This window comes from Ceratotherium simum, chromosome 25 (assembly GCF_057802395.1).
Source record: "Ceratotherium simum simum isolate JZ-2026a chromosome 25, ASM5780239v1, whole genome shotgun sequence".
NCBI classification, from domain to species: Eukaryota; Metazoa; Chordata; class Mammalia; order Perissodactyla; family Rhinocerotidae; genus Ceratotherium; species Ceratotherium simum.
The window spans coordinates 42,001,117-42,018,788 of NC_141924.1; the positions used below are offsets into that span (position 1 = coordinate 42,001,117).

The 17,672-nt window shown below is 37.0% G+C and overlaps 1 protein-coding gene across 3 annotated transcripts in view; it reads right to left on the minus strand.

The window, feature by feature from the left end:
* The window catches only part of NAV3 (neuron navigator 3), a 566,501-nt gene that overhangs the window by 240,683 nt on the left and 308,146 nt on the right, over nucleotides 1-17,672 (minus strand). For all 3 annotated transcript variants that reach the window (XM_087449152.1, XM_087449151.1, XM_087449150.1), the window contains exons 2-3: nucleotides 3,893-4,010; nucleotides 3,225-3,277 (exon numbers count right to left, since the gene is read on the minus strand). In XM_087449152.1, the coding sequence (XP_087305278.1) occupies nucleotides 3,225-3,277; nucleotides 3,893-4,010 (171 nt within the window). The remainder of the gene's footprint in view (nucleotides 1-3,224; nucleotides 3,278-3,892; nucleotides 4,011-17,672) is intronic.

A 17,672-nucleotide genomic window follows, 5' to 3' on the forward strand; every position in this document is an offset into this window, starting at 1 on the left:
CCCCTTCTCCTCAGCTTTCTCCCCTTCTGACTTTACACAGACCTCCTGTGAGATCTCATCCTTGTCCATGGCTTTAATTGTTACCTATGCACTAGGCATATTCTAACCAATACCTTACTTCTGACCTTTAGAAACACATGTCTAATTGCCTGAAGTCCCTCCTATTTGATGCTCCAATGGATACTCGTCAAATATGAATCTGTCATCCCCCTCCTCCATCTTTTAGCTTGTTTTCTCCCTCTATAATAATCATCTTATTTAATGGTAACCACTTACTGATACAGGCCAAAAAATTGGGGGCCATTTTATACTCCCTATACTCTTCATCTCCCACATTCAATTGGAGACCAACACTTTCGTATTCTACAATTCCCAGAAAGCATCTAGGGTGATCTTTTTCAATATTTACATCAGATCATGACACAGTCCAGCTTTAAAAGTCTTCCAAAAGCTCCTCAACAGCCTTAGAACAACATTCAAACTCCTTACTTCAGCCCTATGAGATGAGGCTTCCATCATCCCCTCCAAACACCTCTCACTGTGCTCAAACCACAGTGGTCTTCTATCTGTTTCTGGAGCACACTAAGCTTACTCCCTTCAGTCCTTTTGTTCTTGCCTATGCAACACTGTTGCTATTATTTATTTAAATATTTGCTCCTCTGATCCTCAAGTGTCCCTATACCTGGTACCTTAGGTGCTCAGTTAATATTGGCTAAATATGAACTACCTAGCTGTTACAGGAATTCATCAATGTATTATAGATTCATACCAGAAGAGAACTTTTATTTTTAGAGGCTTAAAACAACCCAATAAAGGTTATCAAGTTTGAAATTTAAATAAAGACAATCTGTGACTAGAAATAGTAGCAGGCCTAGTTTTACCTTACCTTTTGTTATTAAACACAAACAGCAACCAATGGCCACAAAAGATCCGATATACAGAAAGATCAAAGTAGTTCTGTGAGTAAGGACAGCATGCACTGTTACTAACGCAGCCCCTTTTGGTTGTTATGCAATAAAGAAACAGGCCCCATCCTGTTTGGAACAGATACAGGAAATTCATAAGCCTAGTCATGCTATCATAATGCTCTCTCCTCTACTCTCTTGTCTCAGATAAAATCTGGAATTTTTATTCATTAATAACATAGTGCCAATGCCAATTCTTAAGAACAGAGACAAAAATAATTGAACCCCAAAAGTTACATTTATGTCTTATGTATACTTCTGACTCAACATATTGAGAGCATGCCAATTTCAGAATCAAAATTCAACCACATCAGAAAAAATTAGGATCCAAGTCATCCTTACTCAACATTCAATGTGATTCCGACTAATACTTTTTGGCTGGAAAAACTACCTTTTTCATAGCATCTGCATTTCTCAGGTTTTGATTTTTCTGTTTTTTTTTTTTAATCAGAAACATCAGAAGCAGAAATATCAACATAACATGCATACTAGATGTTACGTGACTATTTGGGGTTAATAAGGAGTAGGAAGTAATAAAAAATTAACAGAGTTTGATACTCCTGAGAATATTTTTACAGATTTGTAGAATCTTTGGTACAGATGTTTCAGATAAATATCTTAGGACTCCTTGTCTACTCATAGTTATGAGCTTTGGAGTTTTGGGATTATTTTTTCTGTCATGAAGTATTAGCTTGGCTGTTTATTACATTCTCCGTCATCAGAATCAACTTGGAATGACAGCAGAGAAGGTAAGAGTTTTAGTATCCAACACCTCCTTCTGGTTGAAACAATAAAAGCAAAACCAACAGTGCTGGGTTTAGGAAACATAACATGATATTCAAGGACTAGAGAGCTTTTAATACAAAGCCCTAAAAATCTTTTAATGGGTGTTAATTCATGAATGTGCTCTTTATAAAGTCTGTAGCAATACCATTCGGCATTTCCACTTCCAGTTTAGGTAGTAAAGAATGTTCATAATTATATGTCATTATCATATCCTAATTAGGGTTCATGTCACAGATGAGAAAGCTGAGGCTCAGAGAGGTTACATGTCTTTTCCAACATCACACAGCTTTAATTGTAGCAGGATCTGAAGGTATTTTAATTGCTTTCAGTAAAACTTCAGAAACAACCATAATTAATTTCCATAGAGTCATGCTTGTGCTCAGAGTAATGAGATTAGGAAGTTTCCTTAAAACTGAAGTATTTTACAAAGAGTCTTTCTTTATAGTGATTTTTTTTCTCAACAGCTACACAGAGTTCATGACATTGAAATAGGTCCTGAGAGTGCTTATTAAACACACACACAGTGCTAGTTAATCACTCTTTAAAAATAAATTCCTTTTACTAGTTTGGATTTCAGTTTTCTGACATTAAGTAAAGCAGGTCAGCAGGTCAAAAAAGTTCATCATTTTTTTCATTCTTCCAGTCTCTGACCATGAAGAACTCATTAAGTTTATTTAAAATGTCTATTCTGTGCTAAAGCACTTTGGAGGAGCCTCATCTTGTGGATTTTGGCGGTCCTTCCTGACGATATCTGCTGATGCAACTCCAGCTAAGGTATATTCTATGTTCAGGTTGTTCTATAAAATTAAGTTGTGGCTATTTAATGAAGAAAGAGGTGAATTTTTATCTCAGCAGTTTATCAATCTATTATGTTATTATAAAACTTTTAGCTTTCCCAGTTGGGAAAGACAGGAGAGGGCTGGGGGAGAGGCAGACCTCCAGATAGATGGCTTTCTGGAAAAGGCTATGAATCATAGCTCACAGTCAGTCACTGCTCAGCAAACTCCCAGCAGCATGCCTTTCGAGCTATTTCCAAAAGTGTTGAAGAGTCCATGTGTTTACATTGGACTTTGTTATGAACAAAGAAAATACTATTTTTATATTTTTAAAATGCACATGGCAAGTTCTCTTCCTCAAACTAGTTGTTCAGACAAAAAGGCTCCACTTAAAATTGGAAACGGGATTTATTGCCACCAGACCAGTGTTAAACTAAATTACCAGACACCAGAACAAAAAAATGTCAAGGACCTAATAAAATACCTGGAGATATGTTATTTGAGAGTCATATATGTTCAACTGTGTTCATGCTATCACCTGTTCATAAACTGCACCCAAAGAAATACACAGGATGTGATCAAATGGTTTCTTAAACAGGCAGGAAGACATGCAAAATAAATTTCTAGTCCATTTACAAATGCAGTTAAATCTGGATGTGAAGATAAGCATTGTATTTAGAATAAATATGATTCTTACCATCTGAGATTGACTCCTAGGACATCCATTGATATCTTCAACTTTTTCATTTGCTAAAGCCAAGAAATAAAATAAAAGAGAGAAAAAAAGAACGACATGCTTAAGCAATGAAGTGAAACACAAAAAAAAAGGAGACTAAGAGAAAAAAACACCAAGCAAAATGCTGCTGCTACATCCACTCCGTCTCCCAGGCCGTGTACAAGAGGACACACTTGCTAGCAGCCGCCAATTCCATATGCAAGAATCAGGCAAAAAAAAAAAGTGAGTGAGAAGGAAGTTGCTGCTAATTCTTCAGCCTGTGCCAAATGACTGCTGACATGAAACCTTTCACAATTGTCCCTCTGGATCAGGATACAGTTTCAAGGAATCTCAGAGTGTATGAGTTGCTCCAGCTAACGAAATGCACACATGGGAGACATATGGTTTAATGAAGCGTTCATTTCTGACAATTCACTGTATGTAAAGATACAGTTCTAGCCATTTAAAAGTATGGCCAAACTGCCTTTTTCAAACATTCTCACATAAACATTTTTAATTAAATCACGGGAGAGCTACATTAATCTCAGAGACACATGGACCAAGTTCATATGCATTCAACTTAAATTGCATTTTACCAAGAGGGGTGGGGGCAGAGACACTCATAGTTTCTCTCAGAGGGCAGCTCTTACCAATGATCTGGATGATTTCGGCTAGCAGTACTCCATCTGCAATGTCTTGTTGCAAATCCTTGATCAGCCGCTTGTGGCCCGATTTTGCTAGGTAGTGGTTGGCCCAGTCAGTGTAAATCTGTTGAACAGAGGCAGGGAAGAAGTGAGATGGGATGAGGGATGAGGGAAAAGAGAGACAATAAAAATGCTTCAGACAAATGTTGGATTCAAAGGGAAGCTATTCTGGATCACATTCCAGTGTAAGCAGTCACAGCTCAAAGGGAAATAGTTGTAAAATAATTTTTACACAGCTCTTTCTCCCGCTTATCTCTTGTTTCAAAGGGAGTGAGTCACACTCTCTCACAACCAGGCACTAGTCACTTGTGACACAGCAAAACTCCCCTCCGGATGATTACTGAGGACACTCCTGTTCGCAACTCAGTTTGGGTTCTCACTTGCTTTCCCCTGGTTCCATCATGTTGAAAATAATGCTGCCTGTCCTTGTAGAAGGAAACCACCTGGACTGATTTATACAGGAAGCTTACTATAAAAATTTGTGTTTCTCTGAGAAGATTTGGTTAATTTGTCGTGTGAGATACTGTACATGACAATATTTTGGCATCATTTTATGAAATAACTGTAAATGCCTTAGATATTTTATTTGGACTGTCATCTCCTATTTAAGCTCCTTGAAATGTGTTTATACAAGAGAATAGGGGAAGCAAATGCAGTTATTACAGAGAAATTACAATATAGAATTGAGGAGTGGATTATAAGCCACAAGGTTGGCAATTTGACACAAAGTAGAGGTGACTCTTTAATAACAGATTATGATATATAAACAAAAGCTGAAACTGTTCAAAAATTTCACAAAAATAAAATGTCACTAATTTTTCAAATGTTAGGGGGCACCTACTAATGTAACGTAATCTAACTGTAAGGAAATAAATGTGAAGACTTTTCAATTTCATAGGTGGTTCATAGTAAGTTTATTACAAGGCAGATTATGATATGTAATGTAATAGAAGAACGCAAAACTTGAAATGAGAATAGAGGAGGGGATTGGACTAAGATACACATTCACAAAAAGGTGTTACAGAAGCACTGGAATTAGAACTGGGAACGTAATGGCACCTGAATATAAGCAGCGAGGGAAGAGCCTTCCCCACAGAAGGTACGAGATACAGAAAGGCAGAGAGGCAAAGGAATCAAGGACATGTGTTAAATCTGTAATTAAGGCAAGATGCCAGGAATTAGGACAAATTAGACCGGAAAGGTAAGTTGCATCTTATAGTCATGAGCACTGAATGCCAAGCAAATGGTAAAAAACATGTTTTTTTATTTCTAACAAAACCAACACACATATTTTTGCAAAAATAAAATAAATCAGAGGTGTAGAAACTAAGAAGTGAAATTCTCCCCACAACTTGCAACCCCCATTTACTTTTGAATAATTTGGTATGAATAGTTCTAGAGTTCTTTTCTGTGCCCACACACTTCACCACATGACACCACATTACACACATACACATACAATAGGATTTTTAACCAAATCTGGCTTGAATTTTACATCTCATTCTGGATTTTTCAACTTTTAATATAACAATATTTTTATAACCTTCTAAAACCATTTCATATATATTTATCTCACTATTTTTGATGTCATTCTGTATGTAATATCAATCTCCCTGTTGAAGGACTTTTAATTTATTTAAATATGTTTCTACTACCTCTAAAGTTGTAAGAGGCACCCTTATATATGTATCTTGGCACATTCATATGCTAGTATGCTTACAGGACCAAAACCTAAAAGTGGGACTGCTAAGTTTGTTAAAGGATCCTAGGTACAAACATTCCAAAATACAACATACAAGAAAAAGACAATGTTTATTTTAGAAAATACAAAGTGGCATCTTAATGCATAGGTAGTGGTGATTAAGTTTCCTAAAATACACAAATAATTGGAAGCATCCAGTTGCATAAGAAAAATATGTATGACACCAAAATTACATCTCCTTTCTCCATGTCTATGATCTTCTTTATGTTCAAGATATTTAAGTGTGAGAAAAATCACTTGCATAACTGTATTATGAATTAGAAAACAAACACATGATTATCTGGTGATCATTTTCTTCAATTAAGATTTTATTCTACTTATATTATTGTGAAATTTTATTTTTATTAGGATTTATACTGTTTAGAATCTAAAACATTGAGCATGTCCCCCTCATCTATACATCAATCAAATGATAGCATTAATTGTTTGGGCTTCTGGTAGAAATTTTAGGTTGAGCCAGATTTCATTTGAGCTTAACCCCATAGGCAGCAAGTTAGGAGGAACAGTTGATTGACTTTAAAGGCTCCCACAAAGGTGATGAACGTGAGTTCTGGAGTCAGGTAGACCTGGCTTTGAGGCTCAGCAGACCACTTACCACCACTGGGACCTTGAACAAGTTACTTATCCTTTCTAAACCTCAGATTCCTCAACTGCAAAATAAGGATAATAATACTTACGTTATAGGATTATGTCAGGACTAAATAAGATAACACTTGTGAAGTGCCTGTCACAGAGTTAGCCCTGAAGAAATGTCTGCTATTATTATCATCATTGTGGCAGCTAGTTTTATTTGCTGTGATAGCTTTCCAACAAATATTTGTTAAAGTTAACATTTCGCAGAGGTTAAAAAATTTGAGAAGATGGCAGTAGAAGACTGAAGAAATTGTACTCCTCACTTCTGACACTACTCACATCTCTGACTCTCCTGCCTTCTAATTCACTGGGCCCACAGATCTGTCCACCATTCAAACTTACAGGAATGTATCTAATTTTAAGGCCGCCATGTTCTTATTCAGAACTGCAATGTCTCCGTGGTGACACCACCTCCTTCAAACTCCATATTGCATGGATTTTGTTTTATGAAGGCATTAAATTATAGAAAAAATACTTATTTAAATACACATAGAATGGCATGTATTAAAAATGAAGACAAGAATACTTTCATTCTCCAAATGCATGTCAACAGTGCCTTAGCCTCTATCCAAATCCCTCCTGGGAATTAGGTGAGAAAACAGATGGGAAGTCAGCTGGTTGGCTTCAAGACCTTGTTGGGAAAGCCTCTGATTTAGCTCATGAAACATTTTTCACTTGGTCCAGGATTTCTTCCAGAGGAATCCCAGACCTAAGTGCTTTGACTTGTCCAGTATCTCTAACATGTGGAACTTTGTTTGGAGAATAGCTCTGACTTTAGTTGCAACCAGCGAAATCAATTCAGACTACATAAATGAATTTAAAATAAATCTCCATTAAAAAAATAAGTCCTAAACACTTTATTTTACTTCTTCTTTCTAATAAACATGTGTAAAAGATACTTGACATCCTTCAAGTAAATCAGTACCTTTCAAAAGGATGTTTTCAAAAGCAACTTATAAACATATTTTTAAAATATTATACATAAACTTGTACTTTTCTGTCTTTTAAAAAATAAAAAATAAATAAAAAAAGTGGAAATATGAGGTGTGTCTTTAATGAGACAGTCTTTAAGCAAAGGACACATGGTATATAAATGTATTTAGAACTCACCAATAAACTTACTGTGATATTCTGATGAGAGAGGTTACAAACAACCTTGTCAATTGTCATTAGAAGCTGTTGTCCAAATAAATACAACGGAATGGTGAAATCCTGTCCGGATTTTGGATCTGAACTCAAAGTTGACCTTGATTCACTTCCACAAAAAATAATCACGGTATTGAACCTCTTAGACTCAGTTGAATGAGCTGCAAAATGTGTGGTAATGTATTTTGCACGACTATGGTATGAATTAAATACAGGTTTTTTAGTGAGGAAGTTGATATAATTGGGAACAATATCAAATTAAATCATAAATCAATGTTTGGTATTTTCTGTACCAGGGTCATTGAGTCTTTTAGTCATCAAGGTTCTGGCCATTAAATATGATTTACTCTAAACATTTGAAGCCAGTTTTCCTCAATTGTTTTAACTACAATATTATGAATATAAATGTCATCTCATGTAATAATTATATTTCAGTTAATTCAAAAGAATTAATGAAACTACATTTAACAAAGGGCTACCTAGAAATTCCAGCACAACTGTATGCATAATAATTCATTTAAAGTAATTAAAAATAATAGAAATCCAGGGTACCATAGCATATTTTATATGTCATATTTATCAGCATGAATTTTAGGGCCTATTAGACAATAACATGTATTCTTTGAGGAAAATTCTATATCATTTTGGAATTTCTACTCTGCCACTTAATATCCATGTGGACATTAATTGAACATTTATTTTCTCTCAGTGCCAGAATTTTTTTCATCTGTAAAATGGCAATAACTAATGGATTATTATGAGGATAATAATAATGGATTATTATGAATTTATACTTTTGGAATACGGCTTTTCACATCATAAATGTTTGTTAAATGTTAAATACTATTACTAGCTGTTTGTTTTTTTTGTGTGTGTGTGAGGAAGACCAGCCCTAAGCCAATGTCCGATGCCAATCCTCCTCTTTTTTGCTGAGGAAGACTGGCCCTGGGCTAACATCCATGCCCGTCCTCCTCCACTTTATATGGGACGCCGCCACAGCATGGCCTAACAAGCGGTGCGTCGCTGCGTGCCCCGGATCTAAACTGGCGAACCACGGGCCACCGCAGTGGAGTGCCCGCACTTAACTGCTTGCACCACCGGGCCGGCCCCCTAGCTCACTGTTTTAATATGAAATATATTTACATTAATTATAATGGGAAGTTTATTAACATTTTGAAACATTATCATTGTCAAATCCTTAAATCTTAGCTATCCGCCCAATGTAGTGAACCTAACTAATTAAGGAAAACTGTTGCAAGTTGTAATGATCTCTTAGCTTAGTCATTTGCTCTCACATTTTTTTATAGAGTTCATTTTTCATTATAAAATAATAAAGTAAGATAGAAGGCAATATATATGACACCATATTGCTTTTGTCCAGTGAATCTGTCACTGTAAAACAACATCAGAAGATCCACTTTGATTCTCTATGGAAACTAAATTTTTGTTTATGATTTTTTTTTAACTATTGACAACATAACACAGTCTTTGTGTATTACAGCAAGCTGCCCCTGAATTTTTTAACCATTATTTATTTTAGTATTTGATGAATATATTATATTGTAAGTAATTTAACAGCTATATAAAAATGATTATGACATTTTGTTATTGCATACATTACACTGAGCTATAGAAATGTTTCAATGAGATACAATACTTTATTTTTAATGAGTGCTAAATGATCAAAGAAATGTAGAGAAGTAATGAGAGAAAGACAGACTCTTTATTCAAGATAAGAGTCTATTTTAATAGAAAGACACTAACCCATAACCTGGTTAGAAAATATTATAAATATAGTCAGATGATTTTTAAATATTAGGCAAACCGGTTTTAACCCTGCACTTACTTATACACATTAGTTTTTCCCCAACATTCAAGCAGTAGCAATACATTCCCATAAATATCGCTCTCTGGTATGTTCAAATTATTGGCTTGGAGAAGTCAAACATGCTCTTCTAACCCATAGCAGACAGAAAGTGTGTTGAAACCAAGGATTTCATTGGCTGGGTTTCTACATTTTAGAAAGCAACAAAGGATTAAGCACATACAAGTTAAACCATAAATGGTAGATTAGGGAAGGGTTACCAATGACAAAAGCATTTTTCCCACAAAAAGAAGAACTAGTACTGGGAAGAGAATTGGAAGGAAGGGCAGGTCCTGAGAACTGACCTGATAGGCCCCCTCTCTGGGCTGAGTTATAGTAGTATTTGGACCTGAGAAGGGACTCACAAAGCATAACATCTACCACACCAATATATGAGAGCATCCATTTTTTTCCAATTCCCTGAGAACATTATAGAATTGTTTAAGAGAAAGCCAGTAATCCTAGAGAGCACTTGAAATCAGGACAGAAAGGATACACAGACCTGACACAGAAAAAAGTATAAAAAGCAAAAAAGATATGAGGACAGGTTGTGAAAACTCCAGTCTGACAGGCATCATAAACTTCAGCGCTCACCAGAAAGCAGCATTGGCAGGCACCAATGGCCATGAACAAGATGTGTCATGATAATACGTAACCATGCTCATAACCCTCCCCAGCCTATCACTTCAGGGAGACAAGATGCACAAGGGAAGGGGAAAAATCTGGAATTGAGTGGGCCTTTTCCTCAAAGACCGAGCTGTAAACCAGAAGTGACCGAATACTTTGAATTTAGAGAAACAAATTTTCTCCTACTGTACAGAAATAGAGGCTTGAGAGGTAAACACATACATATTCTTTTTAGTTGTAATTTTGTACACATAGGTTTTATGACCCAAAAATCCATGAATGGTAGGCAATGTTGGATAAAGAAGGTTGGAAAAATACAGTGTGGAATTAAGACATGAAACATGCTCTTTTTAGTCAGTTTGACATTCGATCACAAACTGGATCCTCAGTTACTGTCACAGAACTGACATGATCAAGAGATCCATGGAGTCCAATCTCATGACTCTTGCAGACCTACAAATTTCAATACTGAGGGCCCTGTGGTACTTCAGTTATGCACTACATAACGATGTTTTAGTCAACAATGGACCACATATATGATGGTGGTTGCATAAGATTAGTACCATCTGTCCTAGGTGTGTAGTAGGCTATACTATCTAGGTTTGTGTAAGTACTGTAGGGAAGAAATTTTCCTCTACTCTTCTACATTCTTCTGGTGGATCTAAGAATTAAACTGACATGAGACAGATTAACAGAAGAAAAACAAATGCAAGTTTAACAACATGAATACATGGGAGAAACCCAGGAAAATAAAGTAACTGGCCAACATGGCTAAAGCTGTCACCTCAAATACCATCCTTAGCTAAAGACGGAAAAAGATGTTGTGGGTGGGAGAGTCAGGGACTTCAAAGAGAAGGAAGGCAATTCATAGGGAGGTGAAAAGGAGCAAATGTTTGGAAAACAAGTGTTTGGGCACACAGAAATAAAAGAACACAGGCGGAGCCCAACAAATAGGCTTTTCTAGGTTCTTCCTGGTCTACCACCTAGCTCATGTTATGCTAAGGTGAGAGCTCGCTTCCTGAGACAGGTTTTCTTTCTTTTTTTTTTTTTTTGTGCGGAAGATCAGCCCTGAGCTAACATCCACGCCAATCCTCCTCTTTTTGCTGAGGAAGACCGGCTCTGAGCTAACATCTATCCGGCTCTGAGCTAACATCTATTGCCAATCCTCCTCCTTTTTCTCCCCAAAGCCCCAGTAGATAGTTGTGTGTCATAGTTGCACATCTTTCTAGTCGCTGTATGTGGGACGCGGCCTCGGCATGGCCAGACAAGCGGTGCGTCGGTGCGCGCCCGGGATTGAACCCTGGCCACCAGTAGCGGAGCGCGTGCACTCAACCTCTAAGCCACGGGGTGGGGCTCAGGTTTTCTTATCTGAATACTTTTAGGCAATTAAGGAGGAGGTGACACGAAAAATTTTGAGTCTTTTGTTTCTTAAAAATAATCAGCCTAAAATAACCTTCACGTTAAAGAGAGACATTTTAGAGTGGCAAATTTTGTTCCCCTTAGGACACTCTATAATGTTCTCACGACAAAATCTCCTAAGGACACATTTCTCAGAACGTATCCCCGTCGTTAAGCGACATGACTATATTATGAATTGAACCCATCAAAAGCTTTTGGTAATATCGATATCATCACAATATATGTAATAGCTTCACCAACTCAGCTAGTTTATTTCTCAGTTTTTACATCAAGGATAATACTGTTTATGAAGTTTTCTAAAAATTTCAAGTTTGAAGCTTGATTTAAAAGTGAATATTAAGGAGTCAACAACCCCAGAAAATCAGTAGAAAGTCTATGAAGGCAGGTAAATTCTAAAGTAACCATAAGAGGAACTCCAATAATTTCCTTTTTCTTTTTTTCTCCCATCCAGTCTCTGACTCAGTTCTGTTCATTCTGTCTCCTTAATACCTCTTGACCCTTCTGCTCCATTACTGCTATAATTACCCTGCTTCAGCTTTTCATCATCTCTCACCCAAATTGCTTTAACAGTCTTAGAAACAGTCTCTGTAGGCAGGCTAAGCATAAAACTATTTTATACACTATAGCTTGTGATTGCTTTAAAATGCAAACCTGATCAAGTAATTTACCTTCCTACCTATAAATCACATAAAAGCTCCCACTTAACTTCAGAAAAAAGTTTCCTTATGAAGTGAATTTATTCCAGTTTTTAAAAGCGAACTGATTTAAAGGAAAATGGCAAAAAAAAAAAAGAGGAAAAGAAAGCCACAACTTTAAGTATTCTACAAGAATGACTGAAGATTGAGGAATGCTACCCAAAAGGATGAGCATTGACAAGAAGAAAGAAATGGAAAGCATATTCCATGCATAAGATAGAGGGATAATGAAACCTACAAAGGGACAGAGGTATGAAACAGCATGCTGAATTCACTGAATATTGAATAATTCCGTTTGGCCAGAGCATGAGGAAGAGGTACATGGAAAAACTAGAGGGAAGAGGATAGGAATCAGGTAGGGGTCATACGTAAAGTTAAGAGGGCTGTATCAATATTTTTAGGTGAAAGTTTGCTTGTTTTCATGGAGGAGACATAAAAATGACAGCTATCGCTGTATTTCTAAACTCCAGCTCCAGTGCAGCTATGAAGGATAGTTTAGAACAGAAAGAAACTAAATGAAGAGAGACTACTTAAGAGGCTAAGACTTAAGACATAAGATTTCCACCTCCTGGATGGTGAAATACTTTTCTGCCCTGTATTTTCTAGAAAATCTCCCTCAAAACAGCAAGAACAAAAAACCAAAACTCAAACTCTATCTCCCATGACCACAATATACGAATATGGAAAGCAGATGAAAGAATGATAAATGATTTAGCAAAGAGGAGTAAAGGAAGATCAAGCCCACAGGAGCCTGCAGAGGGAGATATCAGAGCAATGTGAACAGATTTTCCCACAGAACCCCGGAGCGTCTCGGGAAGTGTGGGCATCAGACCAAATGGAAGGTGCAGTGAGCCAGAGTCAAGAGCTATATTACTACTTGCCTCCCCCGCATCCCATCAACAGCCAGGAAATACAGACCAGAGAAAATCCAGATTTAGAGTTACCAATCAGACAGGAAAGTAGAGGCAGGGGAATAAGAGCGAGGGATTAAGTGAAATTACGCATCCTGATGTTGAGACCCCTGCAACTGTCTTCCCCTTCTAGGCTCTTTCTCCTTCAAAAATGCAGCATTATATATCCCCTGATCTTCACTTCAGCCAGAATTGGAAAATCCTTCTGACAAAAGTGATCATCCCTAAAACCAACACCCATTGACGTTCAAGGTACCCAGCGAATCAACCAGCTGGCAAGTGAATGGCCTATAACGCATCCTAGAAGACACTAAGAATTGTGTGCGTGTGCGCAGATAGCTTTTTAGTGTCTCACGCTTGATACATACAGAGGTGAAGGTTACCATACATATGATGAAATCCTCTAAAACAAAATACAGATGCCAGATGGACATATAAAAAAGAAGTCAGATTAAAGTAGAGTCAATGTCAGGAGCAGAAGAAAACGTCAGGGAACTTATAATATCGATGTTTCCCCCTTAGTAGATGCTCGAAAGAGCCCCACTTACAGCCTATAGGGCCGTCTATACACAATCCATAGACGTGGTACTCCCAGAGTTGTGCAGTGTGGTGGCTTTCATAGGTGAGTGCAAGAGAACTCTAAAAATGCCTTTACTTATAGGTTTTAAGAAAATATATTTATTTTTTTAAAAGGTTTGATTTTAGTTTCAAAGAAGAAAACTCCTTAATGACAATCAATATGGTAACATTCAGGTCCATGTCACATATATTACTAATAATATATTTCATGTGAAGGGATTACCAGTCTTAGGTAAACATAAATAAACTTCATATACACGTAAAAATATCACTTTCCATTATTACCACATTTAACTTTTCAAGTTCTTTGAGACTTATTTCCTACACCTAGGCTGGCTACTGTACTGATTTTGACCATAAGCCAGATGGAACAATCAACATCAACATTCTCAACTCTCCTGCATGCAACCCTACCCATCCCAGGGACACTTCCTTGGTATGTAGCTGTCAAACACACCCCTTAACTCAAGTTTCAGGTTTTATTGGAAATTATACTGATATTTTCATTTACCACTGCAGTTATCTGTTTAAATTTATAGCCACAAATTATTATCTTGGAATGTAAAAACATCTATCTGTTTTCATACGTGGGATAGGAAATTTTTAGCTGAACAGAAATAGACCTAAATGTAAGCTGACAGGAAAGGAAGGGATAGGGTTTATGGTGCTAACTATAATGTGTTCTGATTTTGTCACCTGCAATTTCTTCCTAGAGAAAATAACTGAGGCCATAATACAAACTGTGGCCTGCATAATCAAATCAAATCAGCCAACAGTGACTGAGTGGTGCTGTGCTGGGCACTCTGGGCAGCACTAAGGATGATAAGGCACAGAGTTTGTCCTTGAGGAGGGAAGGAGGGAGTGGGTAGGGAAAAAGGGAGCCACTTCAGAGAACCTACCAGGTGTTCTCTGCAATGATGACTGCCTACTCTTTCCCCATCTCGCCTATCTGGTGGCATTCTAGCCCCCTAATTCTTTGTCCAAATCATTACTCCCCACACTCTTGTGAAGACTCCTCAGCATTCATTTGAGGCCACATGTGTCACTCTCTAAGCCTTCCAGCCACTCAAAGTGTACTGCATCTTTTGGTTCCTGAGGAATATTTTCTCCTCTAACCTTAAGTGTTACAATCATCCTGGGCAATTTCATCACCAGTGTGGACAGTCCATCAAACACTCTGCCAGAAATTAAATATATAATGAAGAACCATCTACCCCGTCTTAAACACACAGTACCTATTAATGATCTTTTCTTCTACAGAGAACCTGACATTTTGTAAGTTTTTCACAAAGGTGTTGGATATTATAATTAAACAGCACAATTCTGGTACTAATTTAAATTTTATTTCACTTAACTTCAATTGCATTTCCACTGCTCCCAGCAGCATGACAAAAAACGGCTATATAGCATTCTTTCTCCAAGATGTAGAGTCTGCTAGTAATAGTACTAAGAGTAAGGCACTGTTTTAAACACGTTAAATGATTTAACTCATTCAATCCTCAAAGTTCTCTAAGAGGAAAGTACTATTATTCCATTTTAGAGATGAAGATCTTGAAACAGAGAAGTGAAGTGTCTCCCCGAGGTCACAACATGAAGCGCTACATAGAACCCAGATTTTCTGGCTCCGAATCTGTACTCTTAGTCCACACAAAAGGAAATATTTCATCTACAAGCCTTCCCTAATTCCTGCATCCTACAGTGTTTCCATCGCATCTGACATCCTTCTCAGAGTCTGGGGAAAAACCTCCTTTATTTGGCTGCTACAGCATCTGGCATTTATAGAGCGGTCTATGGGGAATCCATCGTAACACCTTGCAAAATTGTAATAATCCAAGTGACAACATGAGCTAAAATCTGCATATTAAACTGCACCAAAGAGTAATTTAGAAAAACAGCTAAGAGAACTTTTAGGTCTCACACTTTTCTGGGGGAACAAAAGGCATGGTACTTAAGATTCTTTAAGCTTCTTTTTAACTCAATCTGATAATTGATGTAAATAGATAGCGTAAATAAATTCAAGGTAAATATTAGCAACCATCCTTCAAAGACCAAATAATGTAGCAGAATATATGTATAAGAAAATAAGGGTAATGAAACACAAAGTTAAGAGAAAATAAACCTTTATAAGTCTTAGTTTAGAGTTTCTAGGCTTCTGACCTGGGTATTTCCATTCCCATACCAAAATTAGCAGTCAGGAATTGACTGATAGAAACATTTATTGCAGACCAGTGGTTCTCAAAATATGGTCTCTGGAGCAACACCATCAGTCATCTAGAAACTTGTTCTAAATGCAAATTATCACTCCTCACCCCGGATCTACTGACTCAGAATCTCTGGAGGTGGGGCAGGTCATTTGAGTTTTAACAAGCCCTCCAGCTGATTCTGATGTACTAATGTTTGAGAACCACTGGCATAGATGAATGCTGCTCACAAATACAAGTGGTTTAATTTCTAGCACTTTAAACTGTACTTCAATGTAAAAAGAATTTCAATGGAAAGGAAAGGTAACAAAAGACTCATAGCGTACCTAGTATTTTCCCTTACCGCCTAAACTCTTGCTACTAAGAAAAACACAATGAACCCACAAATACTCTAAATGATTGTAAATGCTCTCTACAAATCATTCATTCCTGTATTTTAAATCCTTTAAATTATTAATGATAAAGGTAGGCATCTATTTCAAAGTTTTTTCAAAGTAGAAAATCATTTATTTATTTAGATGGAGGTGAACAAGAGGTGGCTTACATGTACTGAGACTAAAACACAGGATTTGAAAGCTGAGAGAGAACACGCTCCCTGCTGTGCTAAAAAGCCACAGTGGAAGTAATGGAAATAAAAATGCAACACCCCAGGGAGCTAATCCATCCATCTAGCCCCTGATCGGCAGCAGGAGTGAAATTTCTGGGGAAAAAAAGAGACTTTTTAAAATATTTGTTTTCTTGCCATCTTTCCTTTTTGTTACATGAACTCTATGCAAACCCAAGACTATTTGGAAGATTTTGCTGATCTCCACTGCAGCACATTCCATTTTCAAAAGTACTTTGAATTTTTGAAACTCTCATAAATTACAATAAAGCGCACACACATATATGTACATGCATGACACATGGTGAGATCTGCCGTCTAGTTTGCTATTTGCTAAAGACATTTTGATGGATCCAATTTATATTCCAATCAGACAATTATTCATCAGCTTCCTGCAGGTGGTTTCTCTCCAGTGCCATGCTGGAGCTCCCAATCTCCACAGGTAGGGGCTAGAGCCACATGACTCCACGACCATCAGCCAGTCGTGGCTGCTACCAAGCAGCTTTGTCAGACTGCAGAGGAAAACGGCTCACAGAATGAGACAACCACATTAGTGGTCCCCTGACTGCTAACAGAGCATCAAGACTTTAGAAGTCATCACATCCAGTCATCTTAAAAATCTCCAAATTTCACCCTGAAATCCTTTCATTTTAAATGTACTCCAATTGCTAGATTGCTAAGAATCCATTTGAATTCCTTACAAATTATTGCACTACATTAAATAAAATGGAAAATAAAAATAAAAATGGAAAAAAAAACCAAAAAGGCAGACTCTCACCATATGATTTCATTGTGAATTTATATACGAATACAGGGGAGCAAATAAAAATCAAAGATTCTAAATTGGCTAATATTTCAAGTTCAAGCTTCTAAACCAAATTTTACAGTCCGTTTCCTTATAAACCTATTTCTATGATTGAAGTTCTTCCTTAAGTGATTTGGGAAACACGGTCTAAAACCTTCACCCAACATGGAAGACTCAGAAAGTAAAACTTCCTTCTGGGCAGGGAGGCTGATCCAAGTTGATACTGTTGTTCTCCAATCCCCAATCCCTCTAAGAAAAAAAATAATAAAGTTAAATTTTTGAAGGGTTTTTAGAAGTGGAGCCTCAAGTCAGAAATTCTGGGCTCCTTTCCCAGTCCCACCACTTACTACTGGATCTTGAGTTTCCCCCTCCTAATGCAGGGATCATATCCATATCTACCCTGCTTATCTCACAGGATTATTGTGAGGATTAACTGTAATAGAAAACATTTGCAAAAGCAAAATACGTTATACAAAATAA